Source organism: Zonotrichia leucophrys, chromosome 6, assembly GCF_028769735.1.
Source record: "Zonotrichia leucophrys gambelii isolate GWCS_2022_RI chromosome 6, RI_Zleu_2.0, whole genome shotgun sequence".
In the NCBI taxonomy this organism is placed as follows: domain Eukaryota; kingdom Metazoa; phylum Chordata; class Aves; order Passeriformes; family Passerellidae; genus Zonotrichia; species Zonotrichia leucophrys.
Genome location: NC_088176.1, coordinates 31,316,583 through 31,343,491, shown reverse-complemented (window position 1 = coordinate 31,343,491; position 26,909 = coordinate 31,316,583). Strand labels below are relative to the sequence as shown.

The window sequence follows — 26,909 nt, the reverse complement described above, 5'->3', positions numbered from 1 at the left end:
CAGGGATTTTCCAGCCTCAGTAATTCCATGAATCCAAGCAAAAACCCGCCTTGACTAAGCAATGACCTGTGTGACTGGGGAAGGACTGAGGTTTTTGGAGAAATAGATACACCTTTTCTAAAATTAATTTCTGCTACTTCTCTTGTGGGTACTATGAATGAAAATATCCACCAGCTGATCTTTAAAGTAGTATTTATTAATCTGACAGAAAAGAGGAATTATCTTTTTGATGCAGCAGTTTGCAACACAAAAGGAATTGTACCTGGCAGGGTGGGCAGGCCCTGGCACAGGGTGCCCAGAGCAGCTGTGGCTGCCCCTGGATCCCTGGCAGTGCCAAAGGCCAGGCTGGAGCAGCCTGGGACAGTGGAAGGTCAGGCAAGGGTGGCACTGGGTGGGCTTTAAGGTCCTTTCCAATCCCAGCCACTCTCATTTTATGAAGTGATGCCATGATCCTAATGGATCCAGCATTCCCTCCCTGACACAACAGTGGGAGGCTGCCTGTACAGCTTCAGTTGTCCAAAGCACCATTTTTTTGTGATATCTCAAATCAAGGATCAGCTGGTGCTGATCAGATTGTAGCCTCAGTTCTTTTGGAGCTGAGACAGAGTAGTAGGGCATCCCAAGTGTGCTAAAGAGGGACATTTGCATTTTTCAGCCTTCATTCCAGTGGGGTGCCAAACAAAAAGTTTCAGGGAACTCAGACAGCGGTAATTTCCTTTTACTGTAGTGTTGGAGTCTGGAGCTCTGCTTACTCAAGGCACAAAGCAGTGACAACAACAGCAATTGTGATGGTGCCAAGCAGCAATAAAAGAGAGAGGTTTTGTTCCAGGCTTAACGCAGGAGAAACATCTGCCACCGAGCTGGATGAGCACCCTCACTGAACACCCTTCACAACTTTGGGAATGAGTCTTGAAAGGGATTTAGAGAGTGAATGGCTGCTTTTGTATCCTGGAGGCAGAGCAGAGCCAGGAGCCCTGCGGGCTGTGGTGTGTGTCAGAAGATAAATGTCCTGTCAGAGCTGGCAGGGACTGAGGCTGCAAACAACACCTTGGGCCACAGCCAGCACTGCCTGGAAATCCTTGCTGCTTCCTCAGGAGCCATCCCATGGGATGGACCACAGGCATGAATCCAGGATGGATCACAGGCATGAATCCAAGCGTGGCTCATGGGGACGTTGCTTCTCCCTGGAAGTTGGGAGCAGCTTGGTGGCTGCATCCCCAGGGATGGAGCTATGACCTTTGGGTTGTGCATGTCCCTGCTCCTCCATGGGGACAGGGAGTCAGTCCAGGGATGTTTCAGCACAGCTGCTTTCCCTGAGTTTGGCAGCTGGTGGTCTCTGGGAAAATGTGTCACGTTTGGAGCCAACTCCAGACAGGGAGCAATTCCCCACGGGAAATTCTCCTGGCTCCAGACACTGCCATCATCCCTGCACAATGCTCCATGGCTGAGCAGTGGGGAATGCAGCCAGGAGAATGTCACCTCTCCTCCTGCCCCTGCTCACTGTCCAGGGTGTAGGGACGGGGATGAGGAGAGGGTTCCTCATCCCATTCCCTGCCATGGCAGTCGTGCGCTCCTGATAAAATGCTGCTCGTGGATGGATTAAAATCAGCCAGTTTATTGCATTTTCTGTTAAAACTCAAATCCTGGAGCAGCTAGGGGTCTGCTTTGCCTCCTTGTTTGCTGCCTCTGTAGAGTGGCCTGGATCCTCCTGAGGATCCTGGGCTGTACTTTGCCTATCAAATATGCATAAATAGTTTGCTCTCCATACTTTTTTATGCCTTCAAGAGCTTTGAGGACTGCAGGTGGGCAGGAGGTCAGTTGTGAATATCCATTCCATCCCCAGCTGGATTCCATAGCCTCACCCAGGGAGTGGATTCAGGGCAGGTGCAGAAATTACTCCTCATTAGGTGGAATAAGAAGCAGCTGGAGAAAATCCCTTATAAGGGGACTTATAAGGGTAGAAGGAGCCCCATTGTCCTGGGAGAGGTTGGTGAGTTGCTCTTGTTTCTTCTATAATCAAATTCCAGTCATTAAACTGGAAAAAACTTCCCGGATCATCAAATCTAGCTCTTCCTGGGCAAAGTGAGACATGGTTGTGGGGCAAGAAGGACAAGTGAAGTCCTTGTGCTGCAGGTAGGGAGAAAAGTCACAAGTTTCAATCTTTGCTGCAGACTTTCAGTGTTGCATACCAGAATATCTGTTTTGCCAGCTGTAGCACTGTTACTGTCTGGAGTGGGTGGTTAAAAATCTTCATTATTGATGAGATTTAAGGAGCACTGGGAGGCAAACTTGGTGGAGAAAGTCTGGGTTTGTTTGACCCTGCTTTGTTGGACAGAACAATTGTTTTTTGAACAGCTGGAGCAGTGTTTACTGTGATTTTTTTTTCACCCTAAACACATCCCAGCTCAAGGGCTGAATGTTTGCCCTTCTATACCTTTTTCACACAGTTGTAGACAGGGAAATACAATTTTCCTGCCTCTTGCTGTGGTGATCAAAGATTCCCTGTGAGGTTTTCTGCTCCCATTTGCCTCCCTCCCATGTGTTTTCCCACTTGCAGCAATTTGCAGCTCGGCTGTTATGCTCAAGGCTCTCCCTGGAGAGCTGAGGCTCCATTTGCCTTTCAGGGCGAGTACCCACCTGGAAATCATCATGGAAACACTTATTTTGCACACAAGTCCCTCAAAAATTCAGGCAATTCTTGGAGGGAATCAAGATTGTTTTGTAAATCCATTTAATATTGTCCTGTGGAGAGCAGAGGGGGGTTTTTATTGACCTCAAGAATCAAATCTTGCTCTCTTCTTTTCAAAGAAAGTCAAATATTTGGCTGTTTTGACACTTCTGGCTGTTCAGGGGACTTCTGGCCTGCCATAAAACCCCCTAAATCTGGGATATTGATGGTGTAATTCCTTGATGTGTTTGGAATTTGTTTTGTCAACAAATTTCTTTTCTTATTTGCTCTATTGCCAAGTTGATGTTTTAGGTTTTTCTCGTGGTAAGAGTTGGAATTTAAGAACTTAGGGCCTAATTCCCTATTTTTTAATGGATTTTATCTATAATAGATGCCTTTCACTACCTTTCCTTGGATTTGACAGGCATAATTATCCATAAAATATACCCTGTGGTGGATTCCCCCCAGTTTGGGAGTTTAAGGGTGCAAAGATCTGACCACTTGTCCAAGGCTGTTATCTTCTCCCATAAGTTCATTCCTCATTTGGGAATGCTGGAATTGATGTAATGAATTTTCATTTTATGCTTAGGCCTGGCTGTCACAGAATTCCTGTCCAGTTGTTTGCTTGCTCCTGTTACAATGTGGGCCCACATGCTCCTGGTAATAAAAATATTCTTCCTAAGGAAAAAAAGCTGTTGTTGAGAGCATGAAAGGTGATATTTTCTGCATTTATCAGCTCAGATTTCTCTTATCATTAAATAGATTCAATTGAAATTATTTTTTTTAATTAAATGGAAGGGTTGGCCTAAATAATTTAGCCTGGCCACGGGCACTTCCAGGGGCAGCCACAGCTTCTCTGGGCCATGGTGTATTTTGGGTTAAATTTTTGTTTTATCTGTGTGTTTCCTTCAGCATCACCTGGGGATATTGATGGATCTTAAGTTTTTATGGAAAAGAGAGGATGAGGAACCAGAGTATTGCAAGTTGCAGGCTGGTTGAGAGGATAGGAGAGACATCTGGAGGTCCTCTGGTTCAGGTTGCCATGGAGCATGTCCTGATGGCTTTTGGGCCTTTCCAAGGAGGACAATTGCACAAGGAGGACAATTGCACAGCCTTCTGGGCTGTAAGGCAGTGGAGATACAGCTTCCAAGTCAGGATACTCCCTGCAGCTTTGGAGACCCAAACTCGTGTCCCCCATCCTGCTCCAGGCTGGTTTAGGTGCAGTCCTGTGGACCCTGGCTCAGGGGGCTCTTTATGGCTCCATCACCTTCCCATCCCAGCCTGGCCTGGGCAGCCTTTGCAGAGGGAATTGCTGCCAAACAAGTGACAAAGTCACCTTTTTGACTGAAGAGAAGCCACAAATTTGGCTGTGAAACCACCAGGAAAGTGTTCAGAAACTCCCTGAAGGCTTGGATGGGGGCTCATTGCTGCAGAGCTCTGTGCTTTGTCCATCCAGGTGTGGTTTTATCAGGGGCTGCTTGGAGCTGATCTTCCCTGTCCCTTTTTTGGGTTGCATTTTACTTCTGGGGGGCTGAAGCAGAGCAGGAAGGAATATGACTGAGCAGGCTTGTGGCACACAGGAATTCCAGTGGATCCTGAATGGATCCTGTTGCAGTAAGGTAGAAAAATCATAAAGGCCTCATAAAATCAGGCCTACTGCTAAAATCAGTGGCTGGCCTTGTCAGGCTAGCACTTTGAGTTCCCATGTGAAAGCAATCCTGGTGTGAGCAGTTTGTTAGCATAACAATCTATTCCTGGGTAAAAAACAGCTAGCACCTATATAAACTGGTTTTGCACCATTAGATAGTTTTCATTTTTCTGTCTCTCACAAATTACTTTTCCTGCATGTACACACTGGGGGTTTGAGTGACCAATCAATACAAGATAACAACTTGTTAATAACTAATAAAATAATTGGTAAGAAAGCTACTAACCAATTAGAGTCCCACACAAAAAAAAGGATAAAAGGAGTTATGTGACTAAAGATGGGTCTTTTTCTACCATGGAGAAAATGGAGTCCATGTGATTTATTCCTGTAGATCCTTAGTTGATTACCGACTTTAGGGATTGCGCTGCAGAGATTTATCCCAGTGGTCTCCCATCATCACCACATCCATCCTAGCTGCTAGAAAAGGAGCAGCTTTCCATGATATTTTTTCCCAATTCAGCCCCAGAGCATGAAGAAGGAATCTCAGGAAGACAGAGGGGAGGAAAGCAGCTGGATGTGTGCCCTGTGTAAAGGGATCCATTAATGGAGGTTTCTTTTCTATTGCAGCGTTCCCACATTCCAGAGCCTTCCCGAGGAGATCCTCAGCAAGCTTGCAGATGTCCTGGAAGAGGTAAGAGCTTTGAATATTGAGATTTCACAAGCTCAGAACCTTCTGCTGGCAATATCCAGCCTCTTCTTTTTCCCCCCAAAGAGCAGCTCCCCAGTTTGGCAGCCTTCAAGGCCACGAGAGGAGTTGTGGGGAAAATGAATCCAGTTTGAATAGGGTTTATATATTTTTAATTGGATTTTTATCCAATCAATCATTTCCTGTGGTGTCCAGAAGGGAATGAGCTTCTCCAGCCTCTGGGTGAGTGGTGGGGAGGAGGGGAATGTGAAAAGTGTCCCCATCAAATCTGAAATGAGACCAGGTTATGTTGGAGGGTGTTTTAAAAGTGTTGTGGAAAAGGTGCTCTGGGAAGAATTGCAGCAGTGTTGAGATGTTGGGCTTTGCCTGCCTGCCTTTAACTGGGGTCTCATTAGGGTCAGGCTTTTAATAAGTCTATTTAAAACAACAAAGAAATCACCCACGAAACACCAGCCTAAACAAACCTCTGAAAAAAAAAAACCCACAAAAACCCCTACAAGCCCCCCAAAACACAAAAAACCCTAACCTGCACCCTACCAAAAAAACCTCAACCTTGCCATATAAGCAGATATAAAATAGATGTAAAATACTTGGCTCATATCAGTCTCCCCCCATATTTTATTCCCCCAACACTCCCTTCTGAGCCTGAGGAATCCAATATCCCAGAGAGTCGTTAATAAACCCTTCCAAAAGGTGATTTAAGTGCAGGGAATGAGTGTGTGGCAGTAATTTATTTCATTCCTGCTGGCTTTTCTTCATCCCCGCCTCTCCATCAGGGAAGATGTTCCTGTGGATTTGGAGGAAAAGCGCTGCTGACATCGGAGTTGATTTGAATTCCTTTTTTTTTCTGAGCTTTGCTGGGGTGTTGTTCCTTCTCTGCCTTTTTATTTAGTGCCCGGATAAATTCTGTGGCTCCAACAAATCAGCTGTTTGTCACCCTGAATAATTGCATATTCACAGATAAGCTTTATTCTTTTTACTGCCAGGGAATGCTCTGATTTAAGGAAAAAAAAAAAAGGATATGAATTCCCTGTGCTGTAAATTCCATCTGCCTATCTCAAAACCCCACTCCCAACCAGAATTTGCTTGGATCACATCACCAGCATTAAGCTCCTTATCAAGAGTTAAGGAGGAGAATAAAATCTATGAAACTTTTCCAGAAACACTTCAAGTTTCGTGGCAGCTGGGGAAAAAAATTCTTAATAAATATCAGTGAAGAAATGAGGCACAAAAGCAGCATTTATGGGGAATAAATCTGGATTGTTAGGGTGGATGCTCCCAGTTTTCTGTTTGGAATGAGTGTTATTTTCTCTGGGTTTGTCTAGGACTGAATAGGCTGTGCTTTGTATAAATAAAAATAAAAAGTCCCTCTCAAATCTGTGTATTTAGATATAATCTTCCACCTGGCTACAGCCCCCTTTCCATAGGTTACACCTGTGAAGTATTGGAAAACCCCTCTGGATCAGGGAATTGTTAATATTCCATGGAAAAACATGTCTGGTGACTCACACAGGGATTATCTGGGTGGCACCAACACTGCCAATAATTTCAGTCTTTATGGATAATTGCATTTAGCAAATGGAATTAAAATGCTGAAGGGAGCAGGATGGGGAGTCTGTTCCTGGCATGGCTGAGGAATGGGATGAGCTTTTGGTGGGCCTGGGCAGTGCTCAGAGATCTGGGCTGGCATTTCCTCCTCTTCTTCTTTTCTCCCCTTCGTTTTCATTTGGGTTTTGTGGCACAAAATCAGGATTTCTTTCCCATCCTTAAGTTGCTTCACATTCTGGCAGTGCTTTTCGTTGTTAAGGATATTTGCTGTGCCATTCAAATGTAAAACTTGTAGGATTTGCATCTCAAATCAGGTGTTAAGGTACTGATAGTTGTAATTAAGGTTCCTTGACCTATTCTCCTCTGAAGCCACTTCCAGGTATTCATGATTTTGTAATTTTCCATTTGATCTCACATTCTGCATTGTGCGTACAGCTGATTCTTCTCAATTTTGTTCCCCACTTCCAAATTCCTACTCCTGTTTAAAGGAAGGATCCCTTTGCCTGGATGTCAGGGATGGAGCTGTTACCTGCCTGAACATCTGTCCCAGCTCCACAGAATTGGGGTTTTTCAGGGAAAGGGAAAGAGGCAGGAACTCAGAGAGCTGGAATAACTAATCCCACACTGATTTGGGGTGGAAGGGACAATAAGGATCATCCCATTCCATCCCTGCCATGGGCAGGGACACCTTCCACTGTCCCAGGCTGCTCCAGCCTGGCCTTGGGCACTGCCAGGGATCCAGGGGCAGCCACAGCTGTGCCAGGGCCTGCCCACCCTGCCAGGGAACAATTCCTAATTCCAATATCCCATCCAGCCCTGCCCTCTGGCACTGGGAGCCATTCCCTGTGTGCTGTCCCTCCATCCCTTGTCCCCAGTCCCTCTCCAGCTCTCCTGGAGCCCCTTTAGGCCCTGGAAGGGGCTCTGAGCTCTCCCTGGAGCCTTCTCCCCTCCCAGCCTGGCTCCAGCCCTGGAGCATCTCTGTGGCCTCCCCTGGATTCACTCCAGGTGCTGTTGGTGCCCCAGACAGAATTTAAAGTTCTGTGGCTGCAGATGCACAGGAGGAGATGGAATTAAGGTCTCGTTGGCATTTTCAACCCAGGCCTCTTCATCTGCATTTCCTAATCCTGTTCCTTGGCTGTTTGGGATTTAGCCTGGTAATCCATGGGAGATGCTGTGTGTAGGAATCTGAGCAGCTGGAGCAGCAGAGACAGTGACAAAAGCACTGAGATTTGCTTACAAAACCCTGCAGATCAGTTTCTTGTGCAGATAATGTCAGGTGTAAACCACGTCACGTGGATTTGCCTCCTTTGTTGTGTATCCAGAGCTTGAGACAGCTTTGATATTTATGTGCGTATGTGACCATGATATTTTCTGAAAAATCCCCTCACCAGGATTTCTTTTCCTGGGAAGCTTCAGCTTCTCCCTGTCTTGCTGCTTTGGAATGTGGTCTGGAGATTGTTTATCCAAACATGTGAATTGTTTTTAATTAATGACCAATCACAGCCAGCTGTGTTGGACTCTGAGTCAGTCACGAGTTTTTATTATTCATTCTTAAGCCTTCTGTAAGTATCCTTTTTCTATTCTTTAGTATAGTTTAGTATATCATTCTTTAATATAATATCATAAAATAATAAATCAGCCTTTTGAGAACTTGGAAGTCAGATTCTCATCTCTCACCTCATCCTGGGGACCTCACAAACACCACATGTTTGTATATTTATGGATTATTGTTGGATGTATAGGAATTTAAAGTGCTCCAGGCCAGGCTGGACAGGGCTTGGAGCAGCCTGGGATAGTGGAAGGTGTCCTGCCCATGGCACAGGGATGGACTTTAAAGTCCCTTCCAAGCCAAAGCATTCCATGATTCTCTGACAATACTTTATAACACATTGAAATATATAATATTTATCTATCATAATTGTGGTACAAATAGATATTTAAATATAAATATGGCTAATTGCCAAGATTAACTCATCTTGGGTTAACAGCAGAGCAGCCACAGCTTGGAAGTGCTGGGAATTGTGGTAATTTCGGGGTCCCCCGTTGTGGGGGGGATAGATGAATCTGACTCCATGTTCTTAGAAGGCTAATTTATTATTTTATGATATTATATCATATTAAAGAATGCTATACTAAACTACACTAAAGAGTAGAGAAAGGATACAGACAGAATGCTTTACAAGATACTAATGAAAAACTTGTGACTTGCCTCAGAGTCTGACACAGCTGGTTGTGATTGGTCATTAAGTCAAAACAGTTCACATGAAACCAATCAAAAAATGACCAGTTGGTAACAATGTACAAACCACATTCCAAAGCACCAAAACACAGGAGAAGCAGATCAGATAATTATTGTTTTCATTCCTCTCTGAGGCTTCTCAGCTTCCCAGGAGAAGAATTCCTGGCCAAGGGTTTTCTCAGAAAATATGATGGTGACAGGGAATGCTGTTCCCACATCTCCCAGTGTGTGTTTTGGGAATTCTTTCACTGGAAGCATTAATATTCAGAATTTTAATTTATTTGAATGCACTACTGAGATCCAACTGCCAGTGATGTGTTTCCTGCAGCCTGGCCTTGGCTCCCAGTGAATCCCTGGACAAACAGCAGAGCCAGACTGAGGGGAGAGGCAGAGAAATGTGCTGAACCCCACAGGCAGAGGCTGCCAGGGATGAAAACTCTTCCTGCAACTCTGGGTGCTGAAATCTGGGATTCCAGCTCCTGTCTGCAGCCACTTCAGCAGCTCAGTTTGTGTGCTGAGTGTCACTTGCCAGCCTTTGTCTTGTTCCTTCCTTTCATTTTAATTTTCTCATTTTAATTCCAATGAAAGACTGAGTTTCAAAAGGCACAAATATTAACAAAAACAAAACACAACCCAAAATTCTTCCCTGCTGCTCGTGGAGCTCCTGTTGTGGCTCTTGGTGGAGAGTGGGATCTTGGAGGAGATTTCATGGCTTAATTCATCCTTCAGAGCTGTCCTGGGCCTTTAAGCATCCTTCCTGCTCCACACTGCCCAATTAGTATGGATCAGGTGGCCTTGGGATGCCTCTGGTTAATTAACAGAGGCTGAACACAGTCCTGCCTTTGTGGGATTGTGTGGCAATGCTGAATAGGAGAGGGAAAATGTGCAAAATTAATTAGCTTTCCATAGAATCTGTGTTTTTTAGGCTTGTTTAGGAGTGAGGATGGCTCTTGGGTAAAGGGAATCAGGTCCCTGGTCTGTCCTGCAGCCTCTGCCAGCACCAAGGCAGGTATTGATGTGAAACAGAGCCAGAAATCAGATTTGAGGGAGAATTCAAAATAAGCAGGGAAGAGTAAAAGATTTTGGTTAAGAAAAAAATATGTTAATGTTGTTATTTATTTTTTTTATCAAAGGAAGCACTCGGGGGAGCGGTCACTGGAGGAACTGTGGGATAGGATAATGCTGCCTGTGGGGGCATCAAATCAGCTTCTGTCCCACCTGACTCCATCACAAATGGACAAAATTCAGATTCAAGTTGTATTTCCATTAATTTTTCAAATGGTGCTCATGAGCACACAGCTTTGGGTTTGCAGGTGCACCAGGAAATAAAAGCTTTTTGGGGAAAAAAAGGATCAGAAAATAAAATGCAGCTGGAGAAACTGGAGTGAAGGAATGCAATGGAGTCAGTGGCAGGAGCTGCTCTAGCTTTGGAGCGGGATAAAATGTGTTGTCTGGAGTTAAATTTTCCTTTTGATTTTCTTTAATGTGGGCACGGACCACGTGAAGGGAATTAAAAATAATCTCCTGCTTGTGTTAGCACAGGAAGGGAGTTCAGTATTCCCTGGTTTTTGTGGATTCTTGTCAGGAATGTGGTCATCCCTGTGTGTGTTCATTGCTCATCCTCTGCTGTCCTGAAGGGGTAGAAATGGGGCAGGACTTGGGGTTTTTCTTCCCCAGTTCTGCAAAACTTATTGTTATAATAAGTTCTAACTTATTGTTAGAAGGTGATGGCAGTGGAGAAAACCTTTGGGACTTTGATTACTTCCTAATGTCCCAATATCCCATCCATCCCTGCCCTCTGGCACTCTGAAGCCATTCCCATGTCCTGTCCCTCCATCCCTTGTCCCTAGTCCCTCTCCAGCTCTCCTGTATTGTTGTCTCTGGGTCTGAAATGGTATTTCATGTTTTGGACTCAGGTGTTTATCATTTCTTATCAGTAAAACAGCCTCACTACTGTGAGTTCAGCAGCTTTTCATTAGAAGGCACAAAATGGCAACAATCTCTTGTTCCAAGGGCTTTTAAGACTAAACTATCCAGTTAAGAACTGACACCTGGATTATTTTCCCTTTTAACCCAATAACTGATCCCACAGAGCTGCAATGGGGACTTTTCTGCCCAATTACAAAATGCCACCCAAACCCATGGAGAAGGAGGAAGAAGCAGCATGAAGGAGAAACCCAGGATGACACCCTGTGCCCTCCATCTTGCTTCCATCCACAACACACTAAAAATCCCAAACCCTCAATTTCTCACCAAGTGATGCACCTACACTGCTCTCTATAATCTATTGCACACTTTTGTGGGTTCCAATCTATTCTGGAGTTTAGGAAACTTTCTCCATGAATGAGGGTCAGGGCACCCCAGAGCAGACAGAGAAATATTCCCAGTGCCCTGGGTTTCCACATCCTGGAGCCCCTTTAGGCCCTGGAAAGGCCTCTGAGCTCTCCCTGGAGCCTTTTCTTCTCCAGGTGAGCACCCCCAGCTCTCCCAGCCTGGCTCCAGAGGGGTTCCAGCCCTCAGAGCATTTCCATGACCTCCTCTGGACTTGCTCCAGCAGCTCCACATCCCAGATCAGACACCTCACTGCAGTTGGGTTAGAAAATCTGTTGCCATTTCTTCCTATTTGATTTAGCATCAAATCCCTCCTGTTTTTCCCCAGTAAAATCCTTGCTCTGAACTCATGGGAAGAGATTTCCTGGAGTTCCGTGCTCTTGGCACATGTGGGAACTTCATGTCTTGTGGTAGGACCTGCTGGGTGTTAGGTGCAAGGAGCAGCTTTTGGCCTCTGCCAGATGCACTTTTCAGGCAGGGAAGGGTGTTCTCTCTTTAATTGAGATTTATGAAATGAATTTAGAAACCTCTCAAGAAGCAGCTTTTGTTCAGGCTGAAAATCTCAGTGGTATCAGAGGGATCTTTTCCCAGAGCTTTCCATGCAAAGCTGGATTCCTCTGGAGACAGGGGGAGTTTATTAACATCTCATTTACTGTCAGAAGTCCCCCTGCCCTTGTCTCTGGGCTCCTTTGCTAAACCCCAAGCAGAGGAGCTGGGTTGTTGGATTTCTTTCAAGTGTGTGTTGTAAAATCCACTGGAGTTAGACCAGAGCACCCCAGCTAGGGAATTGCATCTCCTCCACCTGTCCAATGCACTTGGATGCATGGAAATCTCCACTAGAATCCCAAGGGCACTCAAAAAGAGTGGGAGTTGGGAGTTTTAAGATATTTTCAGCTGTCAGAGAAGAAATTCTTCACTGGGAGGGTGGACAGGCCCTGGAATGGAATTCCCAGAGCAGCTGTGGCTGCCCCTGGATCCCTGGCAGTGCCCAAGGCCAGGCTGGACATTGGGACTTGGAGCAGCCTGGGACAGTGGAAGGTGTCCCTGCCCATGGGATGATCCTTAATGTCCCTTCCAACCCAAACCATGCTTCCCCCAAGAGAATTCTGTAGTTCCCTGTTTTCCAGCTGCCTTTCCAGCACTTTTCCAGCTTTTCCCCATTCTTTGGGCACCTTTTTCTCCTCAATCAAGCTCCCAGTGGTGGGAAAAGCCACTCCAGCAGTGCTATGACCACCAGCAGGACATGTGGCAAAGGCAGCTTTGAACAAAAACAAACTTCCCCAAATTTGTTTCATCCCAAGATTTTCTGTCTTTAATTTATTGTTATTATTTTTGGCATCGGTGCATTGAGTGGGTGATCAGGTTTTCAGGACTCACTGATAAAATGTTAATTTCTAAAGCTGCCCCTCTCAGGTTATGCAGGTGTTGGGATTTAAATATTTCCTATTTCCAGTTGGATTAAACCTATCTATGAGATATTTTAATTTTTTTTATGCTCTCTAAGCGGATTCTCCAGCTGATCCGTCACAGTTATGAAAGAAAGGAAAAAAGAAAAAAACATTTTTTGCTGTGATCTTAGATATTTTCCAGGGTTTCACAGATATGAAAAGGAAGGATTTAAGCAAATCCATAATTGATTATTTGCCCTGGTGGATTTGCAGGCTTTATTAGAGACGTGCAGGATGGATGTGGATTTTTTTTATGGCACCTGGGACAACAGAGAGGTCACAGGGAGAACTGAGGAGCTCCAAGTTGTCTCTTCCCTGATCCAGCCTTGTTCCTGATTTCCCAATATCTGTTTGTTTACTGTTCCCGCTTTCCAGAGGCTCTACGGCCACCCTGGGGCAAGGAATCCATGGAATCTGCTTTTCCAGGCATTTTCTTAGCTTGGGGCTAATGGGTTGGTGGTTGTCCTTCACTTCTTAGGTGGAGAAAATGCAATCAATTAATTCTGACTGAAATTTAATTAAAATTTGGGCATTGGAGGGGTTTTACTGTGGTGGAGGTGGCTCAGCTCAAGCTCCTCTTCCCAAGCTGTGCTGCTGACAGCCCAAGCCAAGTGATTTTTGGGATGGATCTCCCCATGGATGAGGTTCCTGTTTTGTGCTGATTCAGTGCTGGATTCTTTGGGAGAAGCTTGGAAGGAGAGCATGTGGCTCTTTGGTCTTTTGGGCATCTTCTCTTGGGAATTCGTCCAGCTATTTCCAAAATTCCCTAATTCTCACCCACAAATCCCTACTTACAGACATTTATGGGCTAATTTTGGTGGGAATGAATCCCAGAATGAAAATCCAGCCTGGTGCCTACTCAAAAATATCCACGACTTCCACCCTTCAGTCCTGAAGAAGTTAACACAAACAATGCCTTTTTATCTGTAAAAACAGGAAAAAATACAATCAGCAAATATATTGTGGAAAACCTAAATATTAATTACCCTGATGAGTGTTTTCCCTTTGAGTCTAACATTTTCCCTGCTGGATTTTCCCATAGTGTTGCCCACAGTGACACCTGCTGGCATCTGGGACAGGGTTGGCTTGCAGGTCCTCCTGAGTGAGTCCTGCCGGGGATTAATTAGGAAAAAAAAAATGAAGGGAGCACTTTATGAGGTGATGGAGACACCTACAGCCACCCAAGGAACGGCCATCAGGTTTGGAATGCTGGGAATATCAGCTGGAGATCCTCTATCCATGGGATCAATGGTTCAAACCCAGCTTTAAAGCAAAGATCGGACATGAAGATGGGGAGATCCTCTTCCCATCCCCAGACCTCCTCAAAGCATGGCTGGGTCCTTTTCCAGGGAATTTATTTCCCTTGGGAAATGGGGTTGCTCACACTTGAGGGTTTGTGCCTCTCTGGTTTTAAACATCCCCTCAGAGGTCTTGGGGATGGATTTGAAGTTCCCCATTCTCAGGTTGGCATTTGCAGTGTTTGGGTTGTAACAATGGGAATTGAAAAGTGTCCTCAAGATGGAAAAAGCTATTTCTTAATCCATGGAATGGGATGTTGCCAGCTTTAAGCTGCTGCTGTCCCAGGATTTTCCCTGTGTGGGATGGGATCCCATCTCCATTGGGGTCAGACTGCTCTGTTTGTAAATCCAAATGGCCATTTTCCCAATTCCTGCAGAAAAAGCCATGCAAAGTAGAATTCAGAGGTTAAAAAAGCCCTGATGGAGGAATTTTGGGATCATTGTGTCCTTGCCTGGTAAGGAAAGGGTCAGCTGTGCCTTGTGCTAAAAATCTGACCTAGATTACATTTCCCAGCCTTGCCCTGGTTTTGTTTGTTTTTGTTTTGGTTTGTTTTTTTTTTAGGACTGATATAAAAGATGCTCCCAAAAAACCCACCCTGAATTACAAACTAGCTGGGAAAAATCCAATATTTCTGAGTGGGGTCATTGCACGAGAGATTGATGGAAGTGTTGCTGCTGCAAGGGCAGTTCTTGATCTGCTTCTTCCTTCAGAAATCTCAACTTTTAACATCTTCTGAATTCAGGATTGATTTATTTTTATTCCTCACACCTTCCTCTTTAGTCACCAGTTGTCCAAAATCCTGGAATAAGTTGGAGGCAGTGGAAAGGTCCTGTAAAATTTTCCTCCAGGCAAAGCTGAAATAGGCTCATGCAGCTCCAGCCACGTCAATTTTAGCAGCAGAGATTCTATTAAACAGTAAAAAAATACTGATTTCTGCACTCAGGCAGCAGATATTTTGCATTCCTATTGTAAAATACAGGTTTTATCCCAATTTTCCAAATTCTGTTGTCAAGGAGACAGTGGCAACCCAGGTGAGTGGCTCAAGGCAGCTTCTTTTTCGTTTGGGAAAAGTTTTCATTGATGTTTCAAAAATGGAGATTTTACCTTTTCCCAGTTTATGCACAGAGTGAAAGTTCACTTGCTGCTTTAATAAATATATTTGGAGAAAACATTTGATCTTATGGAAGTGTGATTCACAAGAATTCCTTGTTGAGCAGACTGGGAATGGAGGCTGAGGTTGTGTCATGTGGGTTGATAAAATTTTGCATTTTTTGTACCTTTTGGGGAGTTGATGAGAGAAATCAAGGGAAAAGGAGGATATTTTCCAGCAACAGCCAAAATCCATGAAGATATAACAGGGAATATGAATTGAGTGTTTAATTCACCTGCCAAACTCAGGGCTGGTTGTCACCTGCACAGAACCCTCAAAGTGGAAGCAATTGGTGAATTCAGGGGTTTAAAGTGGGAAAATTACCTGTTGCAGTAAAGTCTGTTGAGGATGAATAAATCCAATGCTTTCTGTGATTTCCCTTCCAGTAAAGTTGGTTTCCAGTGATAATTTGAATTGCATTTTCATATGGAGATGTAGAGTCTCCTCTTGAGTCTAGACCACAAAAAGAAAATACATTTCATAGCAGGTGACTGGAAAAGTGGCTGAATATATTGAATTAATGTGCATTTTTTTATTCCTCCTGATCGATTCTGAAATGAGTTTGGATCCTGGTGGCAATGCAAATACCTGGGGTGAATAAGCATGTGAAATTTGGAGGAAATGAAGGAAAAGAAATGAAACAAATGTGTTGATTTAAGTTGTTTACTTCCAGTTTCATTTTGGCAAGGAATTGATTCCCACTCTAATAACTGTGGAATAGACCTGTGGATTTAGGGAGGGCAATGGGATTTCTACACACCTTCTTCCATTATGATCAGGGAAACAAAATCAGAGCTGTTTGGGAAAGGATTGAAGAGCAGCTCTTCTTGCATTTCAATGAAATTTAATTAAACCCCCATGGACTTGAGCTGCTGGTGATTGGTTTTGTGGTGCAGTCCCATCATTGGGTTCTGTTTCTGGTTGGATTTCCTCAAAGTTCCTGTGTGTAATGTCCCAAGGAGGCTGGGAATGTAACGGAACTATAGAGATTTCAATCCTACGAAAGCATAAAATTACATTAATGTGATTGGCCCAAGGTGCACAAAGTCTTAATTTTTTAAATTGTGTTTTTATTTTTGATGAATTTTACTGTTTGCTAATTTTTACTCAGGGTGACTGATGAATTGATTCCACTCTGTTGCCTGGGGATCCTTTTTCTAATTACTGATTCTCAGCTAATTCTCCACATTTCACAGTCATTATCTGTGAATCTGGTATTATTTAAATTCCTAAGCAAAGCTTTTTGGGGGTTTTGACCCCAATTTGTGGCTTGATCTGTAGCCTAATCCCACTACTTCCTTTTACCCAACTAGTTTATCTGTTATCTCCTCTGGGAATGAATCCTAATTTTTCCCATATCAGTTCATCTTGTTTTCCTGGAAAATCTTGTTTGCTACACTCCTCTCCGATTTCTCCTGACCCTGTGCTGCTCTCACCCCTCTGTCATCTCTCTGCTCTCTTAGTCCTTGAACTCTTTGAGTTCTCCCTCTTGATCTTTGAGGTTGGTCTTGACCTTTTGCCTTCTTCACCTCCCTCTCTATCTCTGAACTTCAGCATCCTCAACCTCCCCACATTCCTGTTTCTTCTCAGCAGGCAGTCCTTAAAAAAGAGAGTTTGAAGCACAACAAATCCTCACCCACACAGGCCAGCTCCTGCTCTCCAGCCAGCCCAAGGGCATTCCAGGAATGGCAGAAGGAAGGGGCCAGGAGCTCCTCCCATCTCGTGGACCTTCCCTTTGGGAAGCAGGAATCCTGGCCAGCTTTTACCAAACATGGTCCCTTATCCACCTTGTTGCCTTTTAATTATCCCTGAAAATTGTGCTTCAGCAAGAGTTGGGTTGAAGTCCAGTAGAATGTAAAAAAAAAGGAGATAAAAGCACAGCCAAGTGGACAATGTCGTGTTTTTCATGACTAGGAGATGAAACCATTGAGGTTTCATCTTGATCTTTGAGGTTGGTCTTGACCTTTTGCCTTCATCACCTCCCTCTGTATCTCTGAACTTCCCAGCTTTCTCAGCATCCTCAACGTCCTCAAATTCCTGTTTCTCCTCAGCAGGCAGTCCTTAAAAAACAGCAGAGTTTGAAGCACAACAAATCCTCACCCACACAAGCCAGCTCCTGCTCTCCAGCCAGCCCAAGGGCATTCCAGGAATGGCAGAAGGAAGGGGCCAGGAGCTCCTCCCATCTCATGGACCTTCCCTTTGGGAAGCAGGAATCCTGGCCAGCTTTTACCAAACATGGTCCCTTATCCACCTTGTTGCCTTTTAATTATCCCTGAAAATTGTGCTTCAGCAAGAGTTGGGTTGAAGTCCAGTAGAATGTAAAAAAAAGGAGATGAAAGCGCAGCCAAAAGGACAATGTCATGTTTTTCATGACTAGGAGATGAAACCATTGAAGTTTATCCCCAGTTTGTGTCCTTCTCCTTAGTACTGCCTGATTTAGGGGGATTCTGAGGTGAGCTGTGTTTGTTCTATGGCAAACCTCATAAATCCTCTTTGGTAGCTCACAAATGCTCCTAATTATCCACTGTTAATTGCCACGAGGAGAGTTTTGTGAATGTTGGGTTTTCAGGTGTAAAGACCTTGACTTTGGTGGCGTAAAAGGAATCGAAACTGCTCAGCTGTGTGTTCTGAGTCATGGAAGTGCCAGAGATGTGGAGCTGCTGCTTCTTTCCATGAGAGAATTCAACCTTCAGGCAGCTTCTGAATTACCACAACAGTAGTGTCTTATTTACACCTCAATGCAAAAAGCTTGAGTTCCTGGTGGAAATTCAGCCTGGGTTTCAGAACCAGCAGTTTCACCAGAGGAGTTGTCAGAGCTTTGGTCAGAGTTGGAAAAGTCACAGTTTGGAGATGGCTTTTTGCTCTAAATTGGAATGTGTTGACTTTCTCTCTTCCACAGTTCCTATTTGTATAGCATTATTCTCATCTCCTGTTTTGTCCCAGGAGGGCTGGGTCCAGCTCAGTTTGTGGAGATTTTTTTTGCCTTTGAGACACTGAAATGGGAGGAGGTTTTGAGAGAAAGGGCTGGCACCATCCTGCTCTTCCGATCTCCTTCCCTCCTGCTCACTCTAAGCACACCACAGGGAACAGCAGTGCCAAACACAAACAAAACCAACCGAAATTAAATCAATAATTTATCCAAAGAGCTTCAAATTAGGGACATTTCTCACATCTTTGCACTTCAGGAACAGCAGGGCCCTGTTGTTTATCCCCTTTGGTTTATCAATTTCAGTGTGTATCCCATGGATTAGGTAGAGGCTGTGCTTCCTTTTGCTTCAATGAAATAGTTGTTGCATATCCTTTTTTTACTATTCTCATACATCCTTTTCGATTCCTTTTCCCTGGAGCAATCCCTGTTCCTCAGCAGCACAGATTATATCTTGATATAATACAGGTTTTATCTTGTTGAGGACAGATGAACTCTTTGTGGGGAGTCATCTCTTAAATCACAGTTTAATTTTAAGCAGGTACTCTTGGACCAGGGAGTTGGATCAGTAATCCTCATGTGTCCCAACTATTTCCAACCCTAGAATTCCAGGATTTGTATTATTCCAGAAGCTGAGCTGTGTCCATGCACAACCAGCCCCTTAGGAGGTATATTAAGAGCCTTGCTCAGGAATGGTTTTGCAGGAACTGGAAGGAATCCATAAAGGCAGAAGGCCCCACAATTGGACAAGACAGCCAGGGTGTCCAGCTCATTCCCAGAAGTGTTTTCCTCAGTGCTGTCACAGCCCATTAAGGAGCCACAGTGAATCAGTGCAGAGGAAATGTCTCCCAAATGGATTGGACAGGGAGACAGGCTCCTGTCATTGTCACAGCACAGCTTTTGCTGTAAAAGACATACTCAGTGCTGGTGGGATATCAAAGAGCTCTATCTTTAAGGAGGAAGAGTAAGTTTGTAGTGCCATCAGTATGAAAAACTAAACAAAAAAATTGCTGCAGGACATTGCAGCTCAGTTAGAGCCAGCTGAGTGAAAATGACAGGAGCATGGAACAATTTGGGTAGGAAGGGACTTAAAGCCCATCCTGTTCCACACCTTCCACTGTCCCAGGCTGCTCCAAGCCCCAAAGTCCAGCCTGGCCTTGGGCACTGCCAGGGATCCAGGGCCTGCCCACCCTGCCAGGGAACAATTCCTAATTCCCAATATCCCATCCAGCCCTGCCCTCTGGAATTGGGAAGCCATTCCCTGTGTCCTGTCTCTCCATCCCTTGGAAATAGTCTCTCTCCATCTTTTTGCAGGTTCCCTTCTGGTCCTAGAAGGTCACAGTGAGGTTCCCCTTCCTCATCTCCTTTCTCAATTCTGTGCTCCATAATTATCATGGAATTAAGGGCATGAGTTAACCCTCTCTCCCCCTCCTCACTTCCCACTTGTTGCCCTCTAGTTAAGCTGCTGCTTGGGTCTTGAGATGTCTTAAATGTCAAAAATTAGGGATAAATGAGGAGAGGACTAGAAAAGCATAATCCTCCCCTCTGGCTATTTCAAGCAGTAGCATTTTTAGATAATCCCTGGGAGTTTTACACATGGTAAAACCAGGGAAACAAATCTGTGTGATTTTTAAGTTCAGTACAGAAGACTGATATTTACCTGCTTGGTTTTTTAGCATTTTCAGCAAATAAATATATTTTTCCATTTTATTTTGTTTGCATACCTGTTGTCATTTTAGGATGTTTAAGGCAGCAAATCCTGAACAGGAAAAATAGATCTTCTAAAAGCTGCTTCTGTTTGGAGTTTTGCTGGCAGTTCTGTGAATATTTTTTAAAGCGCCAGCAAAATAACCATATTTAGGTTATTTTTATTTTATTTTAAAAACACCCTGGATGCAGTGGGTGGGACATGGAGAACTGTCATCAACCTGTGTTGCTGTCACTGGTTTTTGTGGTCCAAACTCAGCTCCAGCTTTGAAGTCCTCATTTCAAAGCCACCTTTGTGCCTCTGCTCCCCTGAGGAGACCTTTGGCGCCGTGGGTCATGGAGCATTCCAAACTCTCTGTTTCCCACCTTTTCCCAAACATTCTCAGCATAAACACGGCAGTCAGGGGCATCCAGGGGGAGGAAAAATGAACTTTTTCTCAAGTTTAACTCTTGGGTTGGGCTCCAGAGTGAAGGTTTCTCCGTGAAGCCTGGTCCTGCTTAAACATCTTGTTTTTAGTCAAGAATTCCTCACAAGACCAGGCCAGGCTCTCAAACATCTCAATTTTAGTCAAGGTTTCTCCATGAGGCCTGATTGAGGTTTTTCTATGGGGCCTGATCAGGGTTTCTCCACACAACCTGGTCAGGTCTCAAACATCTCATTTTTAGTTGAGGTTTCTCCACAAGGCCTGTGTGGGATATCAAATGTCTCATTTTTAGTCAGAGTTTCTCTGTGAGGCCTTGGTGGGAACTTTAACATCTTGTTTTTAATGAAAGTTTTTTCTTGAGGCCTGGTTGAGGTTTCTCCATGAGCCTGGGTGGGATCTCAAACATCTTGTTTTTAGTTGAGGTTTCTCCATGAGACCTAGTTGAGATTTAGTCCATGAAGCCTGGTTGAGCTCTCAAACATCTCATTTTTAGTCGTGGTTTCTCCATGTGGCCTGGTCAGACTCTCAGACATCTTATTTTTGGTGGTATTTAGGAGCAGAAGCTCCAGTTGAAGTTTGTGACTGATCAGTCAAGTTCAGTGGGCAAAGTCCTCAGCCAGATGTGAAGGTTTGAAGTAGCAAAGGTGATGGTTTTTTGTGTGGTGGCTGAGATGTGCCCTGGTGTGTTGGGGACAAAGAAATTAATCACACATTTAACTGTTCTGAGATGGATGGATTGGGGTGGTCACTGACATATGGTTTGTACATTGCTTTGGGTCCTGTGTCTGTGGGAGATTTTCATCCTGGGGAGCACTGGGACTCAAAAAAGGAGTTTATTGACAAAATTTGGTGCTGTTGGGCCCCACTGTTTCTAATTTTGTCCATTTTCAAGATAAGTTGGTCTCATAAATAACCAGTCACTCCTGAAGAAAGCTTGCATTTGGTATTTCTCCACTCAAAGAAATGTCTATGTCCACTCCTTGGCATTCTGCACAGGATGGGGGATTTCATAAAATGGGATAGTTACCTTTTTTAGAGCAAATCTGACTTGATCAGGAGATTGGTACTTCTCCTGTAGGGAACCTGGAGCAGGTCATGGTGACCTATCCATGTCTTATCCTCTCAAACCTGCTGTGTGAGCATTCTTCCCCTTGGTAAAGGGATTTTTTTGCTCACTTTAAGTAAAACTGAAAATAGAAGTAAAGGGAATAAAAAGCCCTGGTATTTTTATAGAAGCTGTTCTTACTGGATAAACAGCAATCTCCATGGGAGGCACTTGGTGGAGGGCTTCAAAGAGAGGAAGAGCTTCATTTTTGCTCATTTAGGTTGGAAATGCTATTTTGTGGAAGATTCCAGCTTCTCTGTGTGCTGAGGGACAGGATGGGAGGAAACAGCCTCAGGCTGAGCCAGGGGAGGCTCAGCTGGGACAGCAGCAGGAATTTCTGCATGCAAAGGGTGCTCAGGCCTTGGCAGGGGAGGTTTGGAGGTGTCCAAGGAAGGGCTGGAGGTGGCACTCAGTGCTCTGGGCTGGGGAGAAAGTGGGAGTGAGTCACCAGGTGGACTCCTTGCTCTTGGGAGGTATTTTCCAACCTCAGTCATTCTGGGATTCTATGAACTTTTGCCAAAACGCTTCTTCAGAGATCTTTGATGGTACCAGAGGTACCTGAGGAGGTATTGCTGCCTCTCAAGCAGGGCTAAAAGCAAGAGCCTTGTTTTTATTTCCACTTCCATGTGCTCTAAATGAGCTCTTGGAAACGTTGCCTGCCCAGGATGATGCACTGACACTGGGCAGGTAGCAAGAATTCCATTAGAAGGGTGAAGCACACAGATAAGCTGATTTGTGTTAGAAAACAAGGATTTAAGAGCAGGAGCTCTGCTAAAGGATGGGAAGGATGGGTTGATTCAAGCACAAAAAATTGTGTGTGGAATTAGCTGTGAAAGAAATGGCTTGGAATACATAAACATGAGGATGTGGGTGGCAGGGAGGGCATGGAAAGAGGCACCAGTGAGGAACAGGTCAAGTGAAATGAAAGCTCTGGGCACTCAAGGAGGGACTAGAGGAATGTGATTGGAATGTTGGAAGGACTTGGATGAGATTAGAGCTCAGTTTAAAAAAGAAGAGTGGCAACTTTAGGTGCTTTGAAGCTCAAGTTTGTGTTCCTCCCATTCCTTTGGAAGAGTTCTGGGTGGGAAGTTTGGGAAGAGCCATGTGTGGGAATGATTGGGAAGATTTAGGGGTGGAATGGAATTTATGGGTTAGAAGGTTGGGAGAACTTGTGGGTGGGAATTGGTTACAGCAGCAGGACTGAGACTCAGTTCTGCAGTTGTTGTTGGTGCTGGTGGTAGTTGGTGAGCAGGACCAAGAAATGGCCTTTTAGGGAGCAGATTTCGCATGTTAAATTGCCCAGAAATCATATAAAAGTACCACTGATGTATCTAATGAATATGAATTACCTGTTGTAAATTTAGAAGCCATTAGCCCAGTATTTTCATTAATTAGATTTTTGGGTGCCTACAAGATTCCACTTGAGGGTGGCCTGATCCCAACACCTCCTAAAATCAGGCCCTTCCAAGGAATTTCAGCCTGGATGGTCAAAAATGTGCACTTTAAATCTGCTCTCCAGAAACACCCAATATAAGCAGTAAAACTTTACAAGTTTGTGTCCAGGTCTCCTCCAGACATTTTTTCCCTCTCTCTTCCCACTCTGGCACATGAAAATGGGAAAAGCTGGGGGTTCTGTTATCAGTCTGTAAATGATAAAAAGTTGGGTATAAAGATAAATAAACAAACTCCGGTCAACACAATACTTTTGAAAAAAAATCTCAAGCTTAACCAAATTTGAGGATTTGGGTTAACTCCCCTGTTTTAGCTCCAGTCTTTGCTTGTTTATACTTACTTTGGGATAAGAAGATCTGATGGTGAGTGCAGGGCATTTTTGGGGTGATTTTGTCCCAGATTTGGGCTGGGATAGAATACTCAATACCTCCAGCTCTCCTGGTCATGGTTGAAGAATCCAAGAGACATTTATCCCAAGGGAGATGCAGGAGAGGTTGGATGGGAAACTCTTGGCATCCCCCAGCCTGCTGTTGATTGAATTTGCAAGGGTAGAGCATCTGGGATAAAAAATTACAAGGTTTGGGGGTGTCTAAATTGAATTGAAAGTCTTGATTTAGAAAATATTTTGTTTTTTTGGTGATGTGTAAATGCACATTGCTTTTGATGGGGTGACACAAGGGATGAAAGTGTCCTAACAAGTTTAGATGCCAGCATTGATAAGCTGTGACATGAATTTAGCAAGAGCTGTTCCACAAAATAAGGCAAAAATGGACAGATTAAACTACTGTAATAACAGGAGAAAAGCAAAACTTACTTGCTGAATAAAACCCTTGCTAGCAAAGCTGGAAAACCACCAAAACCAACCAAAAAAAAAGGAGAAAAAAAATTTTTACCAGACTTCTTATAACAGTTTAGTTCATGTAGCTTATTCCCTGTTGGAAATTCCTCTGTCTCGTTGATGTGCTAAAAATGGATTCAGGCTGTGAGGATAATTCATCTGGGCACAGGCTGGCACCAGCACAGCCAGAAGAAAAATGGGCAAGCCACAAATGCTTCCAGTTTAATTATTCCATTCCTTACCACAGGACAATCTTTAAGTCACAGCCAATGTCAAGCTGGGATAAAAGGGGTCCAGGGTGATGTTCTTGCAAAGCTGCCAAAATATGGGCTGGGGAACAGGCTCTGCTTTTATTTGTTCATCTTCATTTGGTTCCTTTGCCTCTTGCAGACTCACTACGAGAGCGGAGAGTACATCATCCGCCAAGGGGCTCGAGGGGACACCTTCTTTATCATCAGCAAAGGAAAGGTGAGTTCACACCTTGCCAGGCCAAGGGGCTCCCAAAATCCTGCTCCAGCCTCTCTCTCCCCCCTTTCAAGGCACAAATGTGCCAGAACTTGACATTTAATGGAGCTCCTTGGCTGGGTCAGGAAGAGTGGCCTGAAGGGCTGAAAATGAAATCCCTGTCCTCCCAGGCAACATTTTGGGGTGGAAACTGTTGTGGAATCTCTGGGTAAATGACCATGAAACTCAATTTCTTTGAAATAAATCCTACAATACTCCATGATTTCTCTGCTTAGCATCCCCCTTCTAAGGCTGGCTTCCAGGCTCCATTCCCATGGCTTCCTCTTCCCAGCTTGTCCAAATAATAGTAATGCAGGGATCTCTGAGCTCTGTCCATAGGGGAAAAAAAGGTCTAAGTTTCTCTTCCACTGCTCACAGGGAAAATATTTTTGACCTCATTTCTGATAAAACACTGATGGGATTTTATAGACTGAGTTTCTTCCTTCTATTCAACAATTATTTATAATTTTTTTTAGCCAGCCTAATACACTTGAGAGACACTTGGCTTCTTTCCACATAGCAGGATGGAGATTTTGGAGGGAATACACAGTGATTTCCAGCTGCCAACTCATTTTCCACCATCATCTTCCACTTTCTGGGAGCCAGTTTTTATTGTAAAGCAAAAAAATGGTCTTTTTCAGATCAATAAGAGTGTCTTGGAGAAGTTTTTGAAATGAAGTTAATCATAGCCTGCAGAAATCCAAGTTAGTTGGTTTGATGCCCTTTCACTTGCCTTCAATCAGAAATAATATTCCCTCTTTTCTCGGGGTATGGACAGTCATGAGCCAAGCTTCAAATTCTTTTTCTTTTGCTGTTTTTTTCATGGGGAAAAATATTGGGATGGTGCATCTCCCTTCCACATCTACATCTCCTCCCCACAATGAGTGTTTGGAGCTGTGTTGGCCACAGAGGCTTTTGCCTCACTTGGTCACTTGGTGGATCCCATCCCTTCCCAGCAGGCACAGAATCCTGGAATGGCCTGGGTGGAAGGGACCTTAAAGCCCATCCAGTGTCACCCCTGCCATGGGCAGGGACACCTTCCACTGTCCCAGGCTGCTCCAAGCCCCAATGTCCAACATTGGGCACTGCCAGGGATCCAGGGGCAGCCACAGCTGCTCTGGGCACCCTGTGCCAGGGCCTGCCCACCCTGCCAGGGAACAATTCCTAATTCCCAATATCCCATCCAGCCCTGCCCTCTGGCACTGGGAGCCATTCCCTGTGTGCTGTCCCTCCATCCCTTGTCCCCAGTCCCTCTCCAGCTCTCCTGGAGCCCCTTTAGGCCCTGGAAGGGGCTCTGAGCTCTCCCTGGAGCCTTCTCCTCCCCAGCTCTCCCAGCCTGGCTCCTGAGGGGCTCCAGCCCTGGGAACAACTCCATGGTTCCTCCGGACTCATTCCAACATTCCCCAATCTACAAAGAAATGTAAAAACCAAATCCCAGTTGTTGGCCTGCAGCCCTTAACCCTCCCCCAGAGGATGGAGGAGACCTCCCATGGCCTTGGCCACTGCTCCAGAGCCCTGGACTCCTCCTGGAGCAGCTCCTTGGCTTTGTCCCTGGCCTCTGCTCCTTTATCTTGCTGTGACAGCTGCAGGCCAGAAAAAGGGAGCTAAAATAAAACAAGGCACTGGGACTTGCTAAAAAATTCCCAGACTCTCAGCTGGAGCCTGATGGCTTGACAGAAATTCCCACAGGGATAGTTAAATCCTGCCCAGTTTTCTCTTCCAAGCTTATTGCTTTGGAAAAGAGACACCAGTGGCTGATGGGTGGATGGAGCTGGAGAGAGTTTAATTTTAATGCCTGGCTTAGGATGGATGTAATAATTAATCCATGCTAAGCCTTGGATAGTGGCTCAGCAGTGAAACAGGGAATAAATGACAACAAAATACAGGATTTTAGAGTCAGTGTGTGCTGCCTGGCACCTGCAGAAGCTGGAGCACATCACTTCCCATGTCCTGTGGTAAAACTTGACTCGGGCAGCTCAGCAAGGCAGGAAAATGCTGGCAGCAGCTCCTGGGAGCACACCTGCAGTGTCTGCAGGCAGCGTGAGCAGGATCAGGGAGAGCTCCTCAGGGAGTGTCTGCCATGCCTGTCACGTCACAGTGTCTGGAGTCACACAGAATCCTGGAATGGTGTGGATTGAAAGGACATTAAAGCCCATCCAGTGCCACCCTGGCCATGGCAGGGACACCTCCCACTGTCCCAGGCTGCTTCAGCCTGGCCTTGGGCACTGCCAGGGATCCAGGGACAGCTACAGCTGTGCCAGGGCCTGCCCACCCTGGAGGGAACAATTCCTAATTCCCAATATCCCATCCAGCCCTGCCCTCTGGCAGTGGAAGCCATTCCCTGTGTCCTGTCCCTCCATCCCTTGTCCCCAGCCCCTCTCCAGCTCTCCTGTACCTTTACACCCTGGAATTCTGCTCTAAGGTCTCCCTGGAGCCTTCTCTTCTCCAGGCTGAAGCAGAGATATTTTTTTACATTTCTGAGCCCATTACTCCTCTCAGAAATACTGAGAAAACTTCTGCTCTTCCAGCCCATCCTCCATTGATTTCTATTCTTCTTCTCTTCTGTTTTCTTCCAGCCCATCCTGCATTGATAATTCTTTTAGGACCAAATTCCTTTTTCCTTTCTTCCCTGTCAGCTCCACCCACCCCTACTTGACCCCACTCCTGAGCTCCTTTAGTGCATTTATTTTATCTTGTTTCCTCAAGTCCTACCAAGCAGAAATCAAAGTGATTTCCAACCATGCTGTGTGCAGGAATCTGTGGGATAATAATGGATGGAAATGGCTCATTCCCTTCTGCTTGGGAAGTGCTGCTTGCACATCCAAAGGCAGCATGGGCCTTGCTGTGTCATTTCCCACCCTTTTCCCTTTAAAACTCACAATGTGGCACCAATTTAATGCAGGTTCCCCACTGGA

General features: G+C 44.9%; 1 protein-coding gene across 10 annotated transcripts in view; it reads left to right on the top strand.

Moving 5' to 3' along the window:
- PRKG1 (protein kinase cGMP-dependent 1) overlaps nucleotides 1-26,909 on the top strand; it is a 372,326-nt gene that overhangs the window by 260,204 nt on the left and 85,213 nt on the right. For 9 of the 10 annotated variants that reach the window (XM_064716167.1, XM_064716161.1, XM_064716163.1 and 6 more), the window contains 2 exons: nucleotides 4,944-5,007; nucleotides 23,881-23,958. In XM_064716167.1, the coding sequence (XP_064572237.1) occupies nucleotides 4,944-5,007; nucleotides 23,881-23,958 (142 nt within the window). Of the gene's footprint in view, nucleotides 1-1,996; nucleotides 2,134-4,943; nucleotides 5,008-23,880; nucleotides 23,959-26,909 lie in introns of those variants that run through there. The other variant, XM_064716170.1, reaches the window with a different exon arrangement.